Source organism: Vigna unguiculata, chromosome 1, assembly GCF_037176805.1.
Source record: "Vigna unguiculata cultivar grain cowpea cultivar isolate G323 ecotype 2 chromosome 1, ASM3717680v1, whole genome shotgun sequence".
NCBI classification, from domain to species: Eukaryota; Viridiplantae; Streptophyta; class Magnoliopsida; order Fabales; family Fabaceae; genus Vigna; species Vigna unguiculata.
The window spans coordinates 28,455,670-28,481,699 of NC_140792.1; the positions used below are offsets into that span (position 1 = coordinate 28,455,670).

The 26,030-nt window shown below is 29.3% G+C and overlaps 2 protein-coding genes across 2 annotated transcripts; both read left to right on the forward strand.

Moving 5' to 3' along the window:
• The first annotated feature begins 1,632 nt into the window (after positions 1-1,632).
• Positions 1,633-5,226, forward strand: LOC114173527 (nucleoside-triphosphatase-like). The gene is made up of 9 exons (XM_085671634.1): positions 1,633-1,895; positions 1,975-2,103; positions 2,199-2,255; positions 2,337-2,432; positions 3,903-4,108; positions 4,213-4,304; positions 4,425-4,639; positions 4,725-4,914; positions 5,017-5,226. Exons 5-9 carry the CDS (start codon positions 3,990-3,992, stop codon positions 5,157-5,159), a joined length of 759 nt encoding a protein of 252 aa, XP_085527760.1. The 5' UTR covers positions 1,633-1,895; positions 1,975-2,103; positions 2,199-2,255; positions 2,337-2,432; positions 3,903-3,989; the 3' UTR covers positions 5,160-5,226.
• A 19,015-nt stretch (positions 5,227-24,241) lies between these two features.
• On the forward strand, positions 24,242-24,954 carry LOC146888838 (uncharacterized). Its single transcript, XM_085666475.1, has 2 exons — positions 24,242-24,394; positions 24,634-24,954. Exons 1-2 carry the CDS (start codon positions 24,242-24,244, stop codon positions 24,952-24,954), a joined length of 474 nt encoding a protein of 157 aa, XP_085522601.1.
• The last annotated feature ends 1,076 nt before the right edge of the window (positions 24,955-26,030 follow it).

Here is a 26,030-nt window from a genome sequence, read left to right on the forward strand (position 1 = left end):
CCTTTTTTTAATATTTTTATTCGTTGTTTATTTTTATCATGCATAACATTGTTTTTTTACCTAAGAGTATACCACAAAGTCCAAGTGCCACGATTCGAGTTTGACTTGGCCTCCGCCACAGGACAATTGTGTAACTCGCAACAATCTCCCCCTTAATAATTGTCCACCATGAATCGAACTCGTCACCTTGGCTCTGATACCAATTGTTAGGATCGAGCGCTTACCACTAGGCCAAAAGCTATAGTCATTAGTCAAGTCACAACTCATTTTACTTAAGAGTGTAACACAAGCCTTTGATTATGACCGACCCACTTGGCCTCTATCATGGGACAATTGATGCCACCTACAACAATCTCTCCCTCAGTAATTATCCTACTAGGAATCCTACTTGGATTTTGACTTGACCTATTTGGCCTTCGTCACGGGACAATTGTGCAACCCGCAACAATAACTCATTCATAGTGTAATTTTATAACTTTAATCGCATAAATAAATTTTAGTTACTATAATAAAATAATTTAATGTAGTTGTCATTAATCTTTTTATCATCATCCAACATATATTGAAGTTCAAAAGATAAAAAATCTATGTTAAATTTCAATTACTATTAGTCTAATCATTTTTCTTTGTATGATTTTGATCAAGTGATGTATTCTAATTTTTATTGGTATACAAAAAATAGATTGCATTAGAATTTAAAATATTGAAGTAAACATACATTTAAAATATTTGTTTTCCTTTTACATTTTTTTTGAAATATTTTTAAATTTTATCAACTTGGTAAAATGAACGTTTATGAATTTAATAAATATTTTGACTCTGATGAAATTTTATTTAGTATTTTAATTTAAAATGTATACGATTATAATTTTCTTCTGAATACTTTATATTAAATAAACAAAAATACCCCTTTTAATATTAAATATTTAATAATATTATATTTTTTTAATCGTAATTTTTTTAATTATTTTATATAAATAATTAATTGATTTTGAAATAACAAAAAAGCAAGTAAAATTACAAATGCAGAAATGAGTATATACTTGTTATTCAACGAATACAAAATTTGATATTCATTATATTTGAGTGTGAAAATAAAAATAAACTTTTCTTTTAAATATAGATATAAAATAATGAAATTTGTCTGTACCCTCTTAGTGTAGAAGAGATAATAAATAGGTTTGTAAGAATATGATAATGAACGATGAGCGTCAACATTTCAAGCTTTAATTATTATTGTTATTAATATTAGCGACATAATTAATTCCTCGCCACCAAAATCAGTAAAATACTATCAGAAACTTTACTCTATGAGGCGACAAAATGATCAACCATACATACATTCATTGATTATGCAAAGGTTCAATGAATAATTAGACTTTTCATGTTCTCTCCATATTTAATGACGAAATTTAGAATGCATTCTCTGTTTATTGAACAAATATCCTTTATTAACGGATGACTTCATCATGTTTTGAGATCTTATATTTAAAATTATTGAAATATTATATATTAAATTTAATTAAATTACAATTTCATTTTTTTTATATCTGATAAATTTTTTTAGAGGGGCAGGCTAAAAAGTACATCTCATCTCCCTCTTTATATAGGAAGCACATGTTAATTTTGTGTTGGTAGGTAAGAGTGATCTGAGAATGGGGTTTCAAATTTTCTTTAGTTTCTTCCTTTTGTTACTGCCTACGTTCTCTTCCTCCCAGTATCTTGGGAACAACCTTCTATCTAATCGGAAAATATTCCTCAAAGAAGAAGAAAACCTTACCTCTTACGCTGCGATTTTTGATGCTGGTAGCACTGGAACTCGAGTTCACGTTTTCCATTTCGACCAGAACTTAGATCTCCTTCGCATTGGCAATAATCTTGAGTTTCTCGCATAGGTACCGTCATTTGGCCTGCTAATGTTTTCTTCATAACCTGTTCTCAATGCAAAACCTCACTCTCGTTCTTGTGCTGTAGGTCACACCTGGTTTGAGTTCATATGCCGATAATCCTGAAAAAGCTGCACGATCTTTGATTCCACTTTTAGAGGCAGCTGAAAATGTTGTCCCTCAGAACCTGCACCCCAAGACACCCCTTACGCTTGGCGTGGGTCTTTCTCTTCTCTATAACAATACAACGTTTGGCCCAAAATCTGAACAACATTTTTCACATAATGTCTTTTCATTTTGTTAATGACGCAGGCAACCGCAGGTTTGAGACTTTTGGAAGGGAATGCTGCTGAACAGATATTGCAAGCGGTAACTAACCAGAGCTTCGTTTTCTCATTTTGCTTATTATGGCTTTTCAACTTCTTGCGTTTTGAGTTTGTTATCTTTCAGGTTAGGGATTTGTTCAGGAACAGAAGTAGTCTGAACGTTCAATCAGATGATGCAGTAGCCATAATTGAAGGAACCTGAGAAGGTTCTTATTTATGGGTATGATATGAGATATCTTTTTTCTTCATATCCTTGTCCATTTGATTTTACCTTTCGTTTTTCTTTTTCTTTTTCTTTCAAGCCAAAATAATATTAAAATAAATGCAATACGTCTAAGAGATAGCTAAAGAAACTTTCTGTAAATAAAAAGAGAAGAAAGGCTAAAATATAAATTTAATAAAAATATTTTTTTATTATTAAATTTTGATAATTTTTTTTATAATTTTAGGTGACATTTTTAAATAATTTTTTACTTTTTAATTTTTTAATTTTTAATATTTTAAAATTATTTAAAAGATAATACATCATATTATAAAATAAAATTGTGAAAATTTAATAATTAAAATATAAATTTACAAATTTAAGAGGTTTCCTTTCTTTCCGACATAGATCTCAACAAATCGTAAGCACAACGACCACTCTATTTCAACCATGAAATAAATAAAGAATCAAGAGAGATCCTCTGGGTCAAGATTTTTTTACTTAAATATTTATCTTTACTCTGAGAACAAATACAGTCTTACATTTTATCTGATCATTAAACTGCATCGTAAAATTTGAAAGATAATTAATATATATATATATATATATATATATATATATATATATATATATATATATATATATTGATGCGACAGCATACATGATATTATTGCGTTCGTTCTTTCCATATATGTCATCAGATATTCTTTTAAATTTTAAAATTTAAAAAGACAGCGTGGTTCAGAACAGAGCATGAATAAGGAGAGTCATATAAATATTTGATATTTTAAAATTTGTATCTAATTGTTTAATTTATTGTGTATGAATTATTTGGATGATGGATTAGTTTGAAAGAATTATTGGGATTGTAAATTGATATTGAGTTAATTATTTTTAAAAAAACTATATTTTATTTTAGTTTGAAATATTAAATATATTGAATTTAAAAAAAAATTAGCGTAAACAGATGTGATATTACGTACGTGTATAAATTTTAAATATGAATAATATTATATTAATAATATTATTAAGTTAATATATAAAATAAATTTATATTTTATTAAAATAAAATAAAATGAATATAGAGAATAATTATTGATGAATAAAAAAATTAATAAATAATTATATTATAAAAAGTATGATTGATATTATAAAATGTAAGAAGAAAAAGAAATTGTTTTATATATCGTTATAGATTATATAAATAATTATTATACTGTGATTTAATATATATCAAAAATAAAAATTATTTATAAATATCAAAACATCATTGTAAAATTAAGTAAAATATTCACAAAATTTTAAATAAATTTTGTAATTAATTAAATTTATCACATTATTTTAAATTTATATATATATTGTTTTTTAATGAATGATTTATTAGTCTGATGTCTGGACGCAATTTTGGGGAAATCATTTTGATATGACTGTGGTGTATTTGTGTTGTGCATTATAATTTTTGTGACTTGCAACTTTTATGAGTTGTAGTTGGCTGTGAATTATCTACTGGGGAGGCTGGGAAAAAGATTTTCAAGGACAGTGGGAGTAGTTGATCTTGGAGGAGGATCAGTTTAAATGGCATATGCTGTCTCAAGGAAGACAGCCAAAAATGCCCCATTACTACCTCAAGGACAGGATCCATACATAAAGAAGCTATATGCGAAGGGCAAAAACTATGATCTCTATGTTCACAGGTTTCATTTCTTATTCTCCCTACACACATGAGACAAGTTTAGATTTCACATCATTTTCAGAATGGTACAATATTTAGTTTTAAACACCATCATTTGTGTTTCAGTTACTTGCACTATGGTAGAGAAGCATTTCGTGCTCAAGTTTTGAAGCTCACTAATGGCTCTGCTAACCCTTGCATTTTGGCTGGATACGATGGTAAACAAACTCATTGCTTTGTGCCATTCACTTCTTCATCATATGTTGAGAGATGAGGAAAAAGCACCATTCCGGTGAATTTGCGTGCAATAACACAAGTGAGTTTGTTATTGTTTATAGGAAGATATACATATTCAGGAGTGGAGTATGCAGTGTACCCTCCAAAGTCAGGGCCCAGTTATGATGCATGCAGAGAGATTGTCCTTGAGGCTCTGAAACTGAACGCGCCATGTTCTCATCGCAATTGCTCATTTGGTGGGGTCTGGGACGGTGGAAAAGGAAGTGGACAAAGACATATTTATGCTACTTCATCGTTCTATTACCTGAACAGAGACGTAAGAGCATTATTTTAGCGTGAGTTTCTGATTTGGATTTCTTTCTCAGGCTACAGTGACAGTAATTTGATTGTTTATTGTATAGGTTGGTATCGTTGATCCAAAATCTCCCAATGCCATTGTTCGCCCTGTGGATCTTGAAAACCTGGTTAAGAAAGCTTGTGGAAAAACATTTGAAGATGCCATATCCAGTTATCCACTTCTTTCTAAAGAAAGAGTTACATTTGTATGCATGGACATTACATACCAGTATGCGTTGCTGGTTGATGGATTTGGTAGGTTTCCACTATATATGATCATGTTCAAATTCATACAAATTGGTTATTGTTATTATTATGTGTTTGTTTTTCATTGCTTGTGCATGTATTTGTTTCCAGGCCTAGATCCTAATCAAAAGTTTACACTGGCTGATAAAATTGAATATGAAGATGCTCTTGTGGAAACAGCATGGCCTCTTGGCACAGCCATAGAAGCCATATCATCACTGCCTAAATTTGAACGATTGATGTATTTCATGTAAGCTTCTATGTGGAAGCTATAACTAATGATGCTCAATTACTAGAAATAAATGAGACTTTCCACTTTAACGATTAGATTATGCAGGTGAGGTTGTGGTGGAAGAAATGCCCTAATCACTCTTATTAAATCATACATCAATCTAATTAATTAATCTGTAATTTATTTTATAACTTCAGTCCATTATAAGAAAAATTAAATTTATCTATTGTCAAAATTGGTAAATAAATAAAATGTATTTATGGATTATTTACGATAAAAAAAATTCATTGACAATTATTATATACATATTAGAAATTCATAAATAATTTACATACGAAAAATTACATAAATAAATAGCGTCTATTAGTAATTTTACTTGTCTATCAAGTCTGAACTTTTTTATTTACTTCAAATTTGCAATAGGTGACTACAAATTCACCACATCTCTTCCAATTTTAAGAAAATCATATTAAAAAAGAACCTACATCTTTATCTCTTTATCTAGAAATATTATCCATGAAAGAACATTAGGGATTGAAAAATCTACAACATTTTCTTCTTCTTTTAAACTACTTCATTTCCTTCATCTTCACAAACAAAATCAATTATTAGCAAATTTATAATTTACAAGTGAGATATTAAGAAAATATCGGAAACTATTATAAATAAAATTACTAATATTTTCAAAATCATTTAACCAATCTTGAGTTAAAATCGGTGCTTCAATATTGTCACAAAGAAAATTAGAAAGATACTTGTTAAACGTGACTAATAATATTAAATATAGACTCACTAAAAATAGTTGTAATTGGAATGATCAACAACTCACATGCCAACAAATAAAGGGGATATATGAGTAATTTTCTTAAGTTTTGAAATCGAAGTATGTAATGGTAGGATCATAGGGATGAGTTCTGATGAATATGGGTATTTAACTCCAATGTCCTAATTCATTGGCAAAAGAATTATAGAGATGCACTATCTTACTCTTAATTCCTAATTTATTAAATGGATTGTGTGTGTGCGCAATTGTAAAACAATAAAAAATAGTTATATTTGTAATCACTAAAAATGATTTATGCCTAGAAAGAGGTATTGAATTGGTCCTTTAAAATTTTTGTTTAGTTTAAAAACTTATAAAAAAAAGTTTTCTTAAATCTGACTGATCACCATGAAACTTAACCATGCATAATTCTTGGATCAAACATTTTAATTGACTGAAACACAAAATCAACATATTAAAATTCTAATAGTAAATCTTAATAATTTTTCACACAACATATGACAGATTCGGTTGATTTGATATTAAAGAACTATCTTGAATTCAACCAATATATAGATTTGTTAATTGATTATACAATTGCACCAAATATGCTATGAAAGATACAACATATTAGTTTTCTTGATGACATCAACCTAGAACAGTAAACTACAAAAAAGATAAAATAAACACACAAAATTTTATATTAATGGAGCTGCATCTAATTAGTCAAAACAACCTTAATTTGATCATTTCACTATTTCAAGATATTAAAATATTCTTACAATTGAATATTTAACAAAAAAAATACACTCAACACAAGTTTCTTGATTCACACAAGAAACAATCACAACATAGTAAGAATTTTTCTGTAAACCTGAATTCACACCACACAAACATAGCGAAGTCACAAGAAAGACCAAACCTCAAGATTGGCTTTCCCTAGCCAATCAAAAACCTTATTTAACTCACCAAACAAGGAGCAATCACAACTTCAACACCTTAAAAGAAGAATTCACGAACACGATTGCATTGACTTTCTTTAAGAGAATGAGATTTTCAATTTCAAAGCATTTTCACGAAATTCTCTCCTCATTTCACTGGAAAAAAAAAAGTAAGCTATATAGTATGTAAACTTACATATGAGTTGATTGAAAGTAATTCTCAATCAGTTGATTTCATTTACTTAAGTCAAATCAACTGATCGATTGTTATTTAAGCTTATTTAATATGTTATTCACATAACTATATATTTTAAGTCGGATCATCATGGGTGCAGGCAGGGGCCTTGGGCCCCCCAAAAAATTTGAAATTTTTTTTACAATAGATATTTTAATTTTTTTTATTATAAATATTAGGTATTTTGATTTTATTTTGTTATAAATATTAAATTAAATATTTTATTTCTTTTATAAACATAATAATTAATACTAATAAATAATAAAATATAAAATCAAATATAATAAAAAATAAAGATTAAAAAGATTTATCAAGATACTTTTTATTATTTTTTTTCATTATAGATTGTGTTTTTCATAAATTGTTTTCATATTTCATTCCTCATCTGTTTTCTTTTGTTTTTGAAAAGAAAAAGATCTATTATTTTTTCTCTTATTTCTCCTTTATTCTCTTCCATCCTCGAGGAAGAAAAGAAGAAGGTAATTCTTTTGTCTCACTTGATAGTGAAATATTAATTCAATAATTTATTTAATGAGCCTCTTTTATATGTCTATGTCTTGAATTTTTTACAAATTGTTCTCATCTTCCATTCTTACCTATTTTCTTTTCTTTCGGAAGAGAAAAAGATCAATTATTTCTGCTTTCATCTTTCAACTGTTCTCTTACATTTGAAGAAATAAAGAAGAAGGTAATTCTCTTTTGTCTCACTTGATAGTGAAATATTAGTTTAATAATTTATTTAATGAGCCTCTTTTATATTAATTTTTTATTTTATCAACATAGAAGAAAAAAATGATTGTACTGTGTGTTTTTTATAATTGAATTTGAAGTGTGGTTTGATTATCATCGATTTATTCTTTTGTATTTATGTCTCTCAATTTTTTATTAGATTATGATAAATCATTTTTTAGTATTATTTTTTTTAAATAGATATATTGATGAAGAATAAAGGAATAGATTATTTAAATAGGTATATTAATAAATCATTTTTGGTATTTATGTCTCTCAATTTTCTTCGTATACTTCATTTTTTATTGTGTTAGTGACAATAATGAAATGTATAAATTTTGGATGTATTATTTGGACACCCCAATAATGTTGGTCAAGATCCGCCACTGTTTCCAAACTTCATCAAATCTTCATTCTTCAAGACTCTTTTTGCAAACAGTATTATCACAATCTTCATGAATAATGATATAACATTCAATATTGACATTCAAACATGGTAGTAATTGTTCTACTCTAAGTAAAAAAAAAAAAAAAAATCATAGCTTTTAATTAAACAAGATGTCATAAATTTCAAGGATCACAAAATAATTCCTAAGATTTAACACAAAACTAAAAAGCTTTTAATATTTAAAGAACTCATACAATAAGAAACAAAAATAGGGGTTGCAAAATGGGTTGTGGCTAGCAAGCTATCATCCTTTAAAATGGAGTAGGTCGGGTTGCAATTTTTAACCTATTAACAATTTTGGCCCAGCTTGCCTAACTTGCAAAATTGGTGGGTCAGCTCGTCCTTGGCCCGTTGGCCTGTTTTTCTTTTTAAATTAAAAATTAAATAAAAATAATTAAAAATATTAAATTTTCTATATTATATTTTATAAAGATGTAAATATGAAATACTATTATAATTTAAATCATTAATACTTATAAATTAAGTTTCAATTATTAGTTATAATAGAGTAATATAACATGTAAATGTAATAATTATTTTAATTTATCCAATTAAAAATATTAATTAATTAATTCAAAGCTTGGAAATGTTTAAATAATTAAATATGCTTTAAATATTTATTTTTAAGTATATATACAAATAAATTAAAAATTAAAAATTAAAAAAAATGTGGCAGGCCAGCCTGCCATCCTATCCTATGACGGGTTACATTTTTTAGCCTATTTTTTAGTAGTGGATTAGTTCGACCCAACCCACTTTAGGTGGGCTAAGGACGAACAAGACTAAAACGAGTCGCGCTAACTCATTTTGCCACCTCTAAACAAAAGTATAAGAGACTCACCTAAAATTTATTTAACCATTTATATTGTCCAAAAGATTTATTACGTTTGAAGAAGGATTCTCGAGTCCTCTTTTCTTAACACTTTACGATTGTATTACTATTATTAGTACTTAATGCCTTCCAACAGTGTATATCTACAATACTACCGATTTCGATAACATATAAGAGATTATATATCCTCTTATGAAGTCAACTTTTTCTCAATCTTTAAACACCTTTGTATACATACAAATTATACAATATTGTGCTATATCAAGCAAATAGATGTCCACGTAAATTTACAAAATTGAGATTCATTGCAATTTGAACATACATGAATCTAATATTGTTAGAAGCCAAAAATTATGTAAATGAATAAATGTATCCTTGAAATGGAAGAACAATAACAAATAAAGAACTACTTTTTCATATGTTGTCAAACTCTACCAGAAGTTCAGAACATGAGTGAAATAAGAAGGCAACCCCAAGACCCTCGGTTAGTCATTATATTTCTTAATTTGTAATTGATAGAAACTAAATTATAATAGATGGAACCAGTACAAATGGTGGGAATATGTTCTGGTGCTATAAAATCATAATTTGCAACAATTTGAAAGAAATATATGTGTAATTTAATTTTTCAAATCTTAACCTTGTCATTTACGCATGTTTACCCTTCTCAAAACTGAAAATAATTTTTTAAATACTTGAATCCTTACAACATTGGTTTGGAGATTAGACTTTACATTGAGTATATCTTATAAGGAAAGTCTTTTGAATATTTACCATCTTTAATTACATTTATGCTTCAGTACACATAATATATAATCCTACATTATTGAGGAGTTGAAACTAAGAATAATATATAATCCTACATTGTTTAGGAGTTAGACTAAGAATAATTTAAATAAATCTTATTCCTTCAATCATCTAAGACGTCTTCAAAAAAAAAAAAAATATTGACAAAACTTCAAATCCTGAATAATTACTTAAGTAGTGATTGATTTTAATATTGTTATCTGAAAGGATTTGATGTCAAAATAATTTACTGAAACAGTTTTGTATCATCAATAGATTAAAAAAAGAACTTGAGTATGTGATTGAAATTGTTGAAGAGGTGTAAATAATCAAACGTAAGTTTTCATTCATGGACACTAACAAAGATACTAACAAAGATGACATAGTAACATATGAGGAATTGAAACCTAGGTAGAGGAAGATTGGTTCACATTTGCTTGAAACAAAGATAAAGTTGTTGATGGAAGTGGTAAAATTTTCTAATTATATATGATTTATAAATCTATTTACTTCAAATAATATTAGTTCTTTTATCACTACTACGAATTTGATTTGAGTAAATTTCATTATTGTAAATCCAATTCAAACTGAATTAAACACCAATAAGAGAAAGATGACGGTGTTCACCACTTGTTGCATATCATGTGGGCAAAGTAAAGGAATGAAACAATGTCATAGCCAAAGGTAGTTAAAATAGAAATTATGCGTTAAGGTTCACAAAAGATATATATATATATATATATATATATATATATATATATATATATATATATATATATATATAAGTAGAAAACTTATTTTGATATTCTTAATTTTACATTAAATTGGATTCGGGCAAAGAGACAAACTTGCTGATAACCAACGCAAGTTACTTAAAGAGAAGAGTTCTGGACTGATAAAAAAAAAGTAAAGAGAATAGATGCTTGTGACTTAAGTATTTTAATTGAGTTTTATTTTAATTCAAATTCATTCACCAAGAACATAATAGATGCAGTAGAAAACACCTTTAGTTTTTAATGAATTGAAATCTCATTCACCAAGAAAGTGAATAGGTGGTTGCAAAATAAAGGTGAATTTTAATTACATTAATTTTGAATTTGATAATGTTGTGGATGACAACAAATATAATAATATAAATTTTTAATTACATTAACTTTTAACTATGATTATATTTTATTTGAACCAATTTAAAAAAAAAAAACAGAAATCCACATAATTTTACAATTTTATTCCATAGTGAATTTGTTGTGCCACAACAATTATGCTTGAGATTTGAATAGTAATATCCTATAATAACTACTACTTTACGTTACTTGTTTGTGTTTGTCTACGAAGAACGAAATATTGGACAAGGTTCTAGAGATTTAGGGGTGCAATTATATAGAATTGTGTGATTAGGTGGTGACAAAATGCCACTAGTCTTGCATGTTTTTACTTTCTTAAGCATTTCTTCACTTTGCCCAAGTAAACTAGTGTTTTGGATACACACATTCAGCCCTTTAAATTAATGTATAAATAACTCTTATATAGGGATAAGAGTTATTTGTAATGAGTATCACAAGATGAATCAATATCTTTTAAAGCAACTTTAAATTTATAGGTGGTGCCTTAAGCGAGACAATTGTATTCCAAATTATATACCAGCTGTTAATTCCTTAATTCTAACATGAGAATTATCTTCTAAAGATCCTTTACTAAGATTTTCTAAATATACTAAATACTTACACATATAACATGATTTTGGTTGTCGTTGAGAATTCAGATTTTAGAAATTTAGTTCTCATAAAACTGAATTCCGAGGTAGATTTTGTATTTTATTTACTTTTTGAATTTACTATACATATAAAAAAAAATACAATGAAAATTTCTAAAATTTTTTTTTCTTATTTTGGTGACAGCTATCTATTTTTTTGGTTTTCTGTCATTTGATTTTTTTTTTCTTTAAATATTCTCATTATTGTTTACTAACATATGTCCAAATAACATGTGTCATTGACGAACGAGGTTCGAACCCGCTGCTAATTTGTTTATGATTTATGATTTTTATTATATTAACTATAATTAATATTGTTACTTCTGATTTATTGTATGTATTATTAATTGCGATATTATTATTATTATCATAGTAAGTATTATTATTATTATTTATATTATTATAAGTAATAATTTTATTATTATTTATACTATTAGTAGAATTATTATTATATATATTATTTGTTTTAGATACAGGGACCGAGCGTCTATCTAAAACACTCATTTGACTCCTCCTTTTTCTCTTCTCCTCTTCAGTCCTTTCTTTCTCCTGTTTGGTTAGCCGGATGATTAGGATACTTGTCAATTAGGCTCTGATGCTTAAGTCAATTCAAGTCCGTTCGAGATTAGTAATTAATGTTGTAATAAATGCAAAGTAAAAGTCCTTACCAACTTATCTTGAGGTCCTATTTATAGTTTTTTATATGGGTCCATGATTAAGGTTTCTCTAATTGAGGTCCAATAGCTTTTTAAACTTGATTACTGACCTATTTTATTTTAACTACAGATAGAGATGGCAAATAAACCCGTGCCCGTGGGTATCACCCGAACCCGTCCCCGTTTTGACGGGGAATCCCCGCTTTGACTGGGTATGGGTAATACCCGAAATTTTCAACTGGGGATGGGGATGGGGATGGGGATATATATATACCCGCCCAAATACCCGTCCCCGCTTAAATTACTAAACTATTTATAATTTATTAAATAATCTAAAAAATATATATAAATAAATAATATATTTACACATAAAATATAATATAATATAATATAATATAATATAATATAGTATATATACATATAAATAAAATATACTTATATATATATATATATATATATATATATATATATATATATTTACACATATACATGTGATATAATATAATATAATATAATATAATATACATATAATATATATACATAATAATATAATATAATATATATAATATATACGTATAAAACAAATTAATCATTTAACTAGTGAGATCTTTTATAAACAAATTTATAACATTACAAATTTATAAAAATTTAAAAGAAATATATATATATATATATATATATATATATATATATATATATATATATATAAAAGCATAAAATATTTACGCATATACATATAATATATATACATAATAATATAATATATATTATTATATTTATATTATTATATAATATAATATAATATATACTTAAAATAAATATATATCTATATATATATATATATATAAACATAAGATATCCACACATATAATATATATACATAGTAATAATAATATAATATATAATATAATATATATAAATAATTATATATATATAAACATAAGATATCCACACATATAATATATATATATACATAGTAATATAATATATAATATAATATAATATAATATATATATATATATATATATATATATATATATATATATATATAACATATTTCTCATTCTCTTTGTTTTTTGTTATACACTTTGTTTACTCTCTCAATTGTCTGGTTTGTTTTTCAAGATTTAATTTTGAAGGTAATTTTTCTTCTTCTTATTACATAATTTTTACTCTCTGTACATGGTTATGTTCAAATAGGTGTTCCTCAATTTCATTCTATGAAATAATTTTTAGGTTACACATTTGATTATCTTTATTTATTTATTTATTTTCATGAAAATGTTTGACTCTTATTTTGTAGCTCTTCTTTTTGTTACTTTGGTTATACACTTTTTTACTCTCTTTTAATTGTTTGGCTTGTTCTTTAAGGTTTAAGCAGATCTTCAAGGTACTTTTCCTTTTATCATAATCTTAATTATACATTTTTTTTTCCGTTATATTATGTTCAAATGGATATTCTCAAATTTGGGTCACACATTTAATTATCTTTACTCCTTTATGATAATTTTATTTATTATTTATTTTTTGTTTCATGATAATGTTTAATTCTCAATTTTAAGTGCTCAATTGCATAAATCCTTAATTTAATTCAAGATCAAAAGATGAAGAATCTATGTTTAAATTTGAATTATTATTAATTTAATTTTGTTATTTGTGCTATTTCGTTTAAGTGGTATAATATAAATTTTTAATAGTATAAAAAATATTTGAAATATTTTTAAACTTGATTATTGGTTTTCCTTTTATATTTTGTTAAAAAAGAAATTAACCTTTTTACTTTGTTTGATTTTTTTTTGTTATGTATGTTAGTTTCTAGAGAAAATGAGCATAGGAGATCAAGATTTGCAGGTACCAAGTCCACCACAGTGTTCACAACAACCAACTCCCTTTCAAAGTTCCAATAATGACAGTCAATCTCCATTGAATCCATCTACGCAAACACCTTCAGAAGTTCATGATGAAATACATTCAACAACACAAGTAGAGCCTGAGAAAGGGAAATTGAAAAGTGTTGTGTGGGAACACTTTGAAAAGATAAAAGTTGATGGAAAATACAAAGCTAAATGTAACTATTGCAAGAAACTGCTTGGTGGAGAAACAAAGAATGGAACAAAGCACTTGCACCATCATACAAACATATGTATTCAAAAGAAGGCTTTAGCAAAAGGAAAAGGGGGACAAAAAACACTTTTTTCTAAGATTTCAAGTGGCAAAAAGGAATTGGCTTGTGGAGCTTATAATAAAGAAAATGCCAATAGGGAACTTGCAACAATGATTATATTGCATGAATATCCATTGTCAATAGTGGACCATATTGGTTTTATTAGATTTGTGATAACAATTCAACCATTATTTCAACTTCCTTCACGAAATACGATAAAGAAAGAGATACTCGGCATCTATGAACATGAAAAACAAGTTGTTATGAAGTTGATAGATACAAATAAAGGAAGAATAGCAATTACATCGGATATGTGGACTGCAAGCAATCAAAAGAAAGGGTATATGTCTATCACAGCTCACTATATTGATGACAATTGGACATTGCAAAATATAATTTTGAGGTACACCTTTTTTAATTTATAAATTTTCCAGTAATTTTTTTTATGCACCTCTAGAAAGATTATATGTCTTACAAAATATTGCTTAATTTATAGGTTCATTTATGTTCCCGCACCTCACACAGCTGATCGACTTTGCAATGTATTAGTTGATTGTTTGTTCGATTGGAATATTGATACAAAATTGTCTACTATCACTTTAGACAACTGCAGCACAAATGATAGCATGATTGAAAAAATTAAGGATAAGTTGAAGTTGGACACACTCATTAAGAAAGGGTCTTTGCTTCATATGCGTTGTTCAGCACATATCCTTAATTTGATTGTGAAAGAAGGGTTAGCCGTCCTAAAAGAAGGGGTGGAAAAAATTCGAGAAAGTGTAGCATATTGGACAGCAACTCCTAAAAGAATGGAAAAATTTGAGGAAACAGCTAGACAATTGCGAATTTCTTTCACTAAAAAGTTAAGTTTGGATTGCCCAACTAGATGGAATTCTACTTACAAGATGCTTGATATTGCCATATGTTATAAGGATGTGTTTTTTAGGTTAAAGCAACGTGAAGCTCAATACACTTCTTTGCCAACTGATATTCAGTGGGAATTTGCAAAGGATGTTTGTCGAAGGCTAAAATTATTTAATGACATCATAGAAATCATTTCTGGCTCCAAATACCCAACTGCCAACATCTTTTTCCCAAAGATTTGTGAGATCAAGATTGCAATAAATGATTGGGTTAAATCTCCTGAGATAACCATTCAAAATATGGCAATACAAATGTTAAAGAAATTTGAAAGTTACTGGAGTGTTATTCATGATATATTGGCAATTGCTTCAGTTTTAGATCCAAGGTACAAGATGGACATGTTAGAATATTATTTTTATAAATTGTATGGTAATGATTTTGATCTGAAACTTAGTAGGATTCGTCAAATGTGCTATGATTTGGTTTTGGAATATCAATCAAAAAAGAATGAAACTTCTTCTTATAGAGCTACATCATTGGAGTTGGGAAAGGATGTTGATAATGATGCGAATGAATTTTTAGAGTTTATGGCAAAAAAGAAAAAATCTAGAACTACAGTTATGAAAACAGAGTTGGATTATTACTTGGAAGAAGATAATTTGCCGGTTACACAAGAATTTGATATCCTATCATGGTGGAAAACAAATGGGTTAAAGTTTCCAACCCTTCAAGCAATTGCAAGGGATGTTTTAGCTATTCCAATAACAACTGTAGCTTCTGAATCTGCTTTTAGTACTGGTGGTCAGATATTAACTTCTCACCGTAGTCGACTTCATCATATTACTATAGAGGCTTTGATGTGTACAAGAAGTTGGATATGGAACTCAAACCATCTAGGTAAGTTACTCAAATTTATTAATATTTTTTGTTAGTATTTTTTGTGAATTCTCATCTAATATTCTACATTTGGTGTTTGTAGGTGTTAAAAAATTAAAAGGAAAAGATGTTCTCATGAGTGAAAATGAATCTGATGAAGAAGGTACATTATATTCTAGTAATTAAAATTTTCAATTTCAATTATTATATCATATCTAATTTTTCATTTTTTTTCTATGTGTAGGTGGATCGAATGCAAATGAAACCACTGATCATTTGTAAAATTAATAAATATTTTGGTTATTATAAAATTTTAGTAATGTGTAATTTTTTAGCTTTTATATAATTATTTGAATTTTATTTAGTTGTTATTTGATACTTTAATTTGAGATTTATACTATTATAATATTTTTCTTAATATTTGACATCATGAAAATCAAAAAGAGTATGTTATTTTAATATTGAATATTTTGATAGTATCATGATTCCGTTGGTGTGATTTTTAAATTTTTTTTATAAAAAATATTTAATTGATATATGGAACAATAAAAAAATGGGTATGGGTATGGGTATAAGAAAATACCCGTTACCCGGTGGGGATGGGGATGGGTCAAAAGTTGTATACCCGTTGGGTTTGGGGATGGGGATGAGGATGAATTTTTATTATGGGGATGGGGATGGGATCATGATACCCGTACCCGTCCCGTCCCGTTGCCATCCCTAACTACAGATCTTATCTTTTGACTCTACTTGATTGACGTTGTCGATCATGCGTGCTCTGATCGGCCATGTCTTTGAACCCTAATAGTCGGATAAGAATGCAAATCATGGTCAGTGTTGCCGACACTCACATTAAGAAGGATCTCAATGGGATTTTCAATTAGTTGTTGATAAAGTAAATGTGGTGTTAGGCCGACCGGCCATTACGGGCGACCTTTGACCGCTTATCCTTGGGTCGTCCGATCGACGCGCTTTTTTAATCACTCCAGATAAATTGTCACATCAATGAGTCACGACTTCAAATATCAACTGTTGGATTGTCCGCCTGTAGTGGGAGGCCTTTGGTTGCTTATCCTTCCGTTGTCCGATTAGGGATGTTGATCGGCCTTACAATACATTATTGTTATTATTATTATTATTATTATAAATATTATTATTAGTAGTAATAATAATATCTTATAAATTAAAACTAATAATAAAGAGAAGAATAAAAGAATATAGAATGAGATAATAAGTAGTAACTTTTCTGTGTGTTTAATTAGTGATAAGAAAAAGTCTTATTTATAGATACAACATGTAACCCATAAAGGATACAAATCAAATAGTTAATACAAAATATTTACATAAAGAGTAATGAATCATATTAGTATTAGTCATATTAATCATATGAGTAACTATATCAAATCAATAGACGACCATTAATTCATAACATCCCCCCTTTTTATGTTCATTGTAAGAGAATGTGTCTCGTTAAAATCTTATTAGGAAAACCCCTTTGGGATAAAAACCTAATGAAGGAAAAACAATACAATATTATGTATTCTTTAATACAATATTTTATTACATATTCTATTTTTTCCCCTCATGTAAACTTACATCATTAAGATGACGAAGTCCAAAGTTGTGAATCATTTGCTCAAAAGTTCTTCTTGGCAAAGACTTTAGAAATAGACCTGCCAGATTTTCACATGAATGAATCTTTTGGATATCTATATCATCCTTTCAATTAAACAATACAATATTATCTTCATATATGGTTGTTGATTCCATCTCTGACGAGGATAGCCACAAGTTTCTTGCACATATTGAATTATAGACCTTAACCAAACATATTCACAACTTACCTCTGTAATAATTAAAATTTTGTTTGACTAGACAATGTTGTTGCTATAGTTTGTTGCATAGACCATCATGAAATCATTGTGCTACCACATGTGAATAAATATCTTGTCCGTGATCAACCATTGTGACATTGTGAGGATCTGTAAAATAACATGCATATGCATAATCCATTAAGTTTGATTCTGAATCATTTTAATAAAATAAGTTCATATTTGTAGTACCCTTAAGGTAACAAAATATATGTTTTACTCCAATGCATTTTCTTCTTGTAGTTGAAGAATTATATCTTGCTTAATAAATTTACAACAAATGCAATATCAAATCGAGTATAATTAGCAAGATACATTAGTATTTTTATGACACTAAGTATGGTACTTCTAGATAAAGAAGATCTTTATCATTTGCTTGAGGTCTAAGAAGAGTCTTTATCAACATCTAACGACCTCCTAACAATTGGAGTGCACAATGGACGTGACCTGTCCATTTAGAACATTTAAGCACCTTAATATATAAGCCTCTTCATGTATAAAAACACATTTATTTAAATACACAATTTCTATCTCAAACAAAACTTTGCTTTATGAACGTGTAGTACATGGGAACTCATTGGTTTGAAGAAGTTTTTTTTTAGCTCTTAAGTGGTGTCCACATGAGTTTTTCAACCTTTTTTTTTGGCATCAGAATAGATCCAGGATAACCCAATTGATCATGCCAAACAAGGAATTCATTTTGATTTGTAAGCTTCTGGTTTACCATGACATGCATTTTAATTGTACTAATATATGCGTAGTACAAATCATCCAATTGATCATGCCAAACAAGGCATTCATTTTTATTCATAAACTTCTGGTTTACCATGACATGCATTTCAATTGTACTAATATATGTGTAGTACAAACCATAAGAGAAGGTTGATAATTTCTCCAATACACATTTTTTTTTCAACTCAATCGTAGAGATATAAAGATATTTCATATCTTTTTCATTGTTTTTCTCGATATGATATCTTAGACAAATATGCTTGAAACTTAAAGTTTCTATTCAACTTCTTGGTAGAAGTATAATAACTCTCGCGGAGCCTTCAAATATATTTCTAGTACTATAAATAATACTATCACTGATGTCTCACATTACCAAACAAGAGAAAAAAATATTACTCTTGATAATTGTATAAGTTGTTGCACTATCAATAAGACACATATCTTTATCGTTGGTGCTAGTGTCAACATTCATTCTTCACATAAACATAAATATCAGTATGAGAAAATATTTTTTTTAACACTCTCGTAACCAATGAGGTGATCAATACTTCCATTTGGTTTAGCAAAGAAAATAATAATATCAAAATGAGTAACATCCATGTGACCATAATCAGAATCATCATCTTCATAAGCAAAGTATGTTTCTATGTTCTTTTCATTAGTTTTAAGATGCGTTGGTGTACGAAAAGTACAACTCAAATGACTTTTACCATTGTAATGATAACATATACTTTCATCTTATTTGCCATTATTTTCACCTTTTTCACACTATTGTTCCAATTCTGATGATAAAATGTCTTTTTAAAATTTTCTTTCTGACCATGTCCACAATCATGATCCCTATCATGACCACAACCACAACCAAGGTTACGACTATGACCATGAATATATAAATTAGATATATTGTTGCATTCACTTCTGGTAATGGAGCAGAACAAGTTGGTCGGATCTTGTGATTTTTCATCAAAAGCTTCATTGTTTTGTTCAGCCATACAAAGACATGAAAAAAATTCATAATATTTATTGCTACATTCACTTCTGGAATGGAGAATAACCCGTTGGGTAGGTCTCATGATTTTTCATTAAAAGCTTCATTGTTTTGTTCAACCATACAAAGACATGAAATAAATTCATAATATTTGTGAAATCTCTTTTCATAATATTGTTGTCGCAGGAGCAAATTATTTGTTCATATGCTTTATTTTTTTTCTTTAATAGTATCACCGAGACCCATTGTATCTAAATGTATTTCAACATTTAAAATCCAATATAAATTATTCTTCCTTGTAATATCAAGGGTCACAAATTCAAAATTTGCAAGATTTGACGTGTTTAGAATTAGAACATAAAATACTAGTAATAATAAGCATCATAATAATAATAATAATAATAATAATAATAATAATAATAATAATAATAATAATAATAATAATAATAATAATAATTTGAGATGAAGATTGATAAAGTCAAATCATTCTTATGACAAAATAATAATACAAGATAAAATTGTAAATGAAAAAAAGATTAGAAAGAGCTTGAATTAAGACACGCAAAGCATTGTCCTTAGAGAGAAAAATACTTCCATTAGCCTAGCATTTAGTTAGTTGGAGCATCGTGTTGATAACATGTTATAATGTAAAGCTAATAACAAATAAAAGAATAGAAGAATAGAGAATGAGATAATGGGAAACAACTTTTCTGTGTCTTATTAGTGATAGGAAGAGTCTTATTTATAGATACAATATGTAACCCATAAAGATACAAAATCAAATAGTTAATACAAAATATTTAAATAAAGAGTAATGAATCATATCTCATATCAGTGTCAATCATATCAACCATATGAGTAACTATATCAAATTAATGGACCACAATTACTTCATAACATAATAAAATTATTATTGTAGCTATTATTTTTAGCATTATTCCTAATATATATTACTATTATATATCGTTGTTTATAAGTATTAGTAATATTATTTTTTTATGTATTATGGTTATTATTTATATTTTGATAAGTAATATTATTATATTATTTTTATGTAAGTAGAATTAATATTATTATAGCTATTATAATAAATTATTTATTATTATTATAAGTATTATTAGTTATTGTAAGAAAATTATTAGTATAATTATTTTTAATATTATTACCATTATAAATTATTTTTATATGAATTATTGTTGTTATTTATATTATTATAAGTAACATTATTATATTATTTATATATAAGTAGAATTATAATTATTATTATTATTATTTATTATTAGTTATACTAAGATAAGTATAATTATTATTATTATTATATATTATTATTTATTTATTATTATTATTATTAATGATACTAAGATCAATATAATTATCATCATTATTACTATTATATATTATTTGTAAGACTCTAGAAAATGATGTTTTAAAAGTGATAGTGGTTTAAAAATAGTGAGACTCGATTATTTTAATATTAAAAGGTTTTAATATAAATAGAATTGTTATAAATGAGTTTCATTATTTTTAAAACACACAATCTCTCTAGAAATCACTTTTATAGAGTTATCTGATTTCTCTCTAGCGATTTTGTCTCTTTAGTCGTCTAATTGAAGAACCGAGACCATAGGATTGATCTCTCAGCAAGCTCTTCAAATTGGACCGATCAGTTTCTTCGTTCGCGTAAGTTGAGTTTTCGCTCTCTTTTTAGTGTTTTTCTGTTTCTATTGCATGTGAGCTCTCTTTAACTTACATGCAACGTTTTAATCATCAGTATGAGTCTCTGTTAATCAGTGATCATAACAATATGTCCTTATCGTTCTTGTGATGTTTCTATGTGTAGATAGAGCATCTTGTGGAGTTAGAGGCGTTGACGTTTTTAAGACGTTGAAGTTTATAAAGTTGTCTAAGCAGGATAACAGGTAAGGGAAGCTAGAACTCAAAGACTTTAAAATGATTTGCTTGATTTTTGCTTGAGATTGAGTGTTGAAATGTACTGGATTAGCATTTGTAGTGCTGGGGAGTTTATTGCATGTCTGTTTGGTATCGTTTTCTGGCTTTGCATGCGTGAGTGCAAGTGGGGATCTGTTGTGCTCGCCTACGTTAGTGGTTTTTCGCCCAAACGAGAAGCTCTCGCCTAAGCGAGGAGATCTCACCTGTAAAACCCGAGAAATTTAAATAATTAAATAATAATAATTTAATAAATGCGACTAGTAGAAGCCTTTATGGCATTTACTGTTAATTGTTGTAATGTGGAAAAGTATTAGCTTAAATGGTTGAGAGTACTTAATTGTGTGAGAGGACTTGGGTTCAAGTCTTAAGTATGCCAATTGTGTGTTATTTGATTTATTATTGTTTTTAATAATGTGCGTGATAATGTAATCATAAAATTATATGAATTATCATGAAACATGTATTGGTTGAATTGGTAATGCGTTGACTTTGTGATTCCATTGTTGTGTGTTCAATCCTTATTGAGATTTGCTAATATAATTATGGCCTGAATGTGAAATGGTGGGGAAAACCCTAAAGGGTGAAAAGAGAGTCATAGGGAGTGTGAGAGCTGATTTTTTGGAGTGGCAAATACGTAGCTGGTGGATCACATGTGTTGGACTACGGGCGAGCAAGTCCGTAGAGTAAGACTACGAGCGGGGAGGTTCGTAGAAGCAGGACCGCGAGCGGGCAAGTTCGTGTGAGCATCATAAATCCTGAGTCCATGGCTAACCTTGTTTTGTGAATTGGAGGTTGAAAAGCCTTGGGGTATGAAGGATTGGTGATAATGTTAATTTTTACCATTATCCAAGTTATATTTCATTAGCAAAATCATCTCTTCCAAAGCTTTTAACCTACTTAATCCTCAATTTTACCCTACTTTTGTAAATAAATACATTTTGGGTTACATTGATCTAAATATACCACTAATCCCCATTTTTGTGTCCTTTTTGTAGATTGGAAGCTTTGATCCAAAAGTCCAGACAAATGAGTGACTCGAAATAGCAAGGAGAAGAGCAAAAATGTCAACAGAAAGCGTCCGACGACACAGAGCCAGAGTCAGGCGTAAGAAGCTGCAAGCGCCAGGCGCCACTACCGCTCACCGCCTGGCGGTACCTGGATGCCTTCGAGCGGTAGATGAAAATTTTGGCCCCTATTTGATGGCTAGTGCCTGGCGGTGAGAGGCTTCCGCTAGGCGCCAGTTTTCGTTGATGTGTCAAGTGGCCCTTTTTCTTCTGTTTTCGCAAGGGGGAAACTCATCTTGGACATTTTGGAGCTCGAACAACACGTCTTGGAGCGCTTGGAGGTCTGCTAGGGCTTGTAGGAACAACTCCATCTTCCTCTTTGTGTCTCCTCCCTCTTCCATTTCCATTTTCTAAGCTTGAGCTCTCCATGACAATGGAGAGCTAAACCCATTTTTGTTGGGGTTAGATGTAGCGACTGAACTTTCATGTAATTTTGAATGGTTTGAATATATATATATATGCTTCTTCCATTGATTGCTAGTATCTTTGTTTATGTATTTAAAGCTTGCTTTGTTTTAACCATTCATTGCATGATATTTGGGTCATTAGGTATTGGAAAATATCTCTTGAAACCTAGAATTGGAACAAGATACCTAATGGAACTTGTATCTAGGAATGGAACTTGACCCATTAGTTGTCTTAAACCCTAATTTGTAAAGCGAGTTTGTTTATTTAGGGATTCAAGAAATTGACTCTAAATAAGGAAACCTAGGCTCATTCAACTAAGGGATTAGAGTTTGAGTAGACTTGTGGGTTGACATTAGTAATTAATGGAGAAGAGTTTTATTGTTTAATACACATGAGAGTGAAGTAGGTGAAGTCTAACTCCAACAATATCCATCCATTGCATTTCTAATCTTTACCATTTTCTAGAGTCTTCAAATATCCAAGTTCAATTTTACTTGTTTATGAAATATTTAATTTCTTGCATACAAAAACCCAAAATATGGATTTATTCATTAGTTTAAATTAGTCACTAATTACGCAATTAATTAGTATACATGAGTCTCTTGGGAAATGATATCCCGATCTTACCGGTTACTACTTGCGCGACTTGGTATACTTGTCAAAGTCTTAATAAGTTTATGGCACCGTTGCCGGGGACCCGTGTCTAATACTAGACTTTTGTGTGATTTTTGACTTATTTAGACTTAAATTCTTTTGTTCATATTTACTATTTTTGTTTACTTATATACACACATTATTTTTAGGCTAATTTGTAGTTCGAGCTTGCTTTTGTTGTTGCTCTATAGTTTATGCAAGGTAGGATACGTACAAGGAGGACTGTCAGAACCACTCCTTGTCGATCCTGAGATAGAGAAAACTGCCCGCAGAAACAATAGTGCCACAAGGAGAAGACGAGCTTAAGCACAACAAGTTGCCCATCACTCTTCTACTTCAGACACTCTTTCATCTACTCCTCAGAATCTTGATTCTTATCCAGAAGAAGAAATGGCAGAGAATCCTCACGGTGATGGTAGAGGTCGTGAAAGACGCACTTTGGAAGACTATGCAGCATTCACAGGCCATATTAACTTCAACAGTATTGCTAGGCCAACCGTCAATGCTACCAACATGGAGATGAAGCCAGCTCTTATTCATTTGGTGTAGAGTAATCAGTTCAACGGCCTGTCTCATGAGAATCCCTACACTCATCTGGCCACATTCTTGGAGATATGCAATACTGTGAAGATCCATCAAGTTCCTGATGAAGCCATACGACTGAGTCTCTTCCCGTTCTCACTAGCAGGACTCGCAAAAGCCTGGCTGAATTCCTTTCCTAAAAATAGCCTCACTAACTAGGATGATGTGGCTACAAAGTTCTTGAGCAAATATTTTCCCAGTCCAAGGTTAATAAGGGAAAACAGGAAATCTCGACATTTCAAGAAGATATGGATGAGTCTTTAGGCCAAGCATGGGATAGATTCAAAGGACTGCTGAGGAAAACTCCTATTCATGGGTTTGATCAACCTACACAGCTCACTCTTTTCTTGGCAGGACTTAAATCCCAGTCAAAGCTGATGTTAGATGCCTCTACTAGTGGGAGTATCAAGTGGAAGACACCAGAGGAAGCATATAAGTTAATAGAGAACATGGCAGCTAATGATAATGAAGCCTATACTGAGAGAGCCCATTCTCAAAAGAAGGGTATTCTAGAGCTTTAATCTCAAGATGCTCTATTGGCTCAAAACAAGATTATGACTCAGCAGCTAGAGACCTTGATGAAGAAATTGTCACAACTTCCTCAAGAGCTTCAAAATGCCTCTATAGCTCAACTCCAACAAGTGCAAAGTTGTGAGTTATGTGGAGGAAACCATACCAATGGGCAATGTGCTATGCCAAGCACATCTTAAGAAGAAGTTAGTTATATGGGCAATCAAGGTCGACTAGGGAACTATAATCAAGGATGAAAACCTCAACAAAACATGGGCCAAGCAGGACCTTCCAATAGGCCCCCACATCAACAAACTTACCAACATCCCTCTCTGACTGACAGAACCTCAAAGCTCGAGGACACGATGCAACAGTTCTTGCAAATGTCAATTCAAAATCAAAAGAACACTGATGCATCAATAAAAAACTTGGAGGTGCAAGTGGGCAATTAGCCAAGCAATTGGCTGATCAACGAGGAAGTTCTTTTTCCGCCAACACTGAAGCCAACCCCAAAGAGCAATGTAAGGCCATCTTCACTAGAAGCGGAAAGGAGGTTGGACTAGGTTCTAAAGAAAAGGTGGAGGCTAGAGAAAAGAGAAAGAATGAAGAAGAGATTCAAGAGGAAGAAGTTGATGAAGAGATTGTTGTGGAAGAAGAAGAGAATAAAAGTGAAGAGAAAGATAAAGAAAAAAGACAAAAAGAGAAAGTTATTGTGAAACCCCTTCCCTATCCTCAAAATCCTTCAAGAAAAGAGAAGGAGAAACAATTAGTTCGGTTCAAAGACATATTCAAGCAACTTGAGATCAAGATTCTATTTTCTGAAGCACTACAACAAATACCTTCTTATGCAAAGTTCATGAAGGAATTCCTTGGCAAAAAGAAGAAATACATAGAAGAGGAAACCATTGAAGTGCAAGGGAATTGTAGTGCCATTATTCAGAAAGATCTTCCTACAAAATTCAAGGATCCAGGTAGCTTCACCATCCCCTGCACCATTGGAAATCAAGATATGGGGAAAGCTCTTGCTGACTTAGGGGCTAGCATTAATCTGATGCCCCTATCTATGCTTAAAAAGATTGGTGGTCTC

What these genes read in the sequence shown, in the direction of transcription:
- LOC114173527 (XM_085671634.1), top strand. Translation starts at nt 3,990, where the DNA reads ATGGCATATGCTGTCTCAAGGAAGACAGCCAAAAATGCCCCATTACTA. An exon ending in TATGATCTCTATGTTCACAG is followed by an intron (nt 4,109 to 4,212) that starts GTTTCATTTCTT and finishes TTTGTGTTTCAG; the next exon opens with TTACTTGCACTATGGTAGAG. An exon ending in GTTGCTGGTTGATGGATTTG is followed by an intron (nt 4,915 to 5,016) that starts GTAGGTTTCCAC and finishes ATTTGTTTCCAG; the next exon opens with GCCTAGATCCTAATCAAAAG.
- LOC146888838 (XM_085666475.1), top strand. Translation starts at nt 24,242, where the DNA reads ATGGCAGAGAATCCTCACGGTGATGGTAGAGGTCGTGAAAGACGCACT. An exon ending in AGCCAGCTCTTATTCATTTG is followed by an intron (nt 24,395 to 24,633) that starts GTGTAGAGTAAT and finishes ATATTTTCCCAG; the next exon opens with TCCAAGGTTAATAAGGGAAA.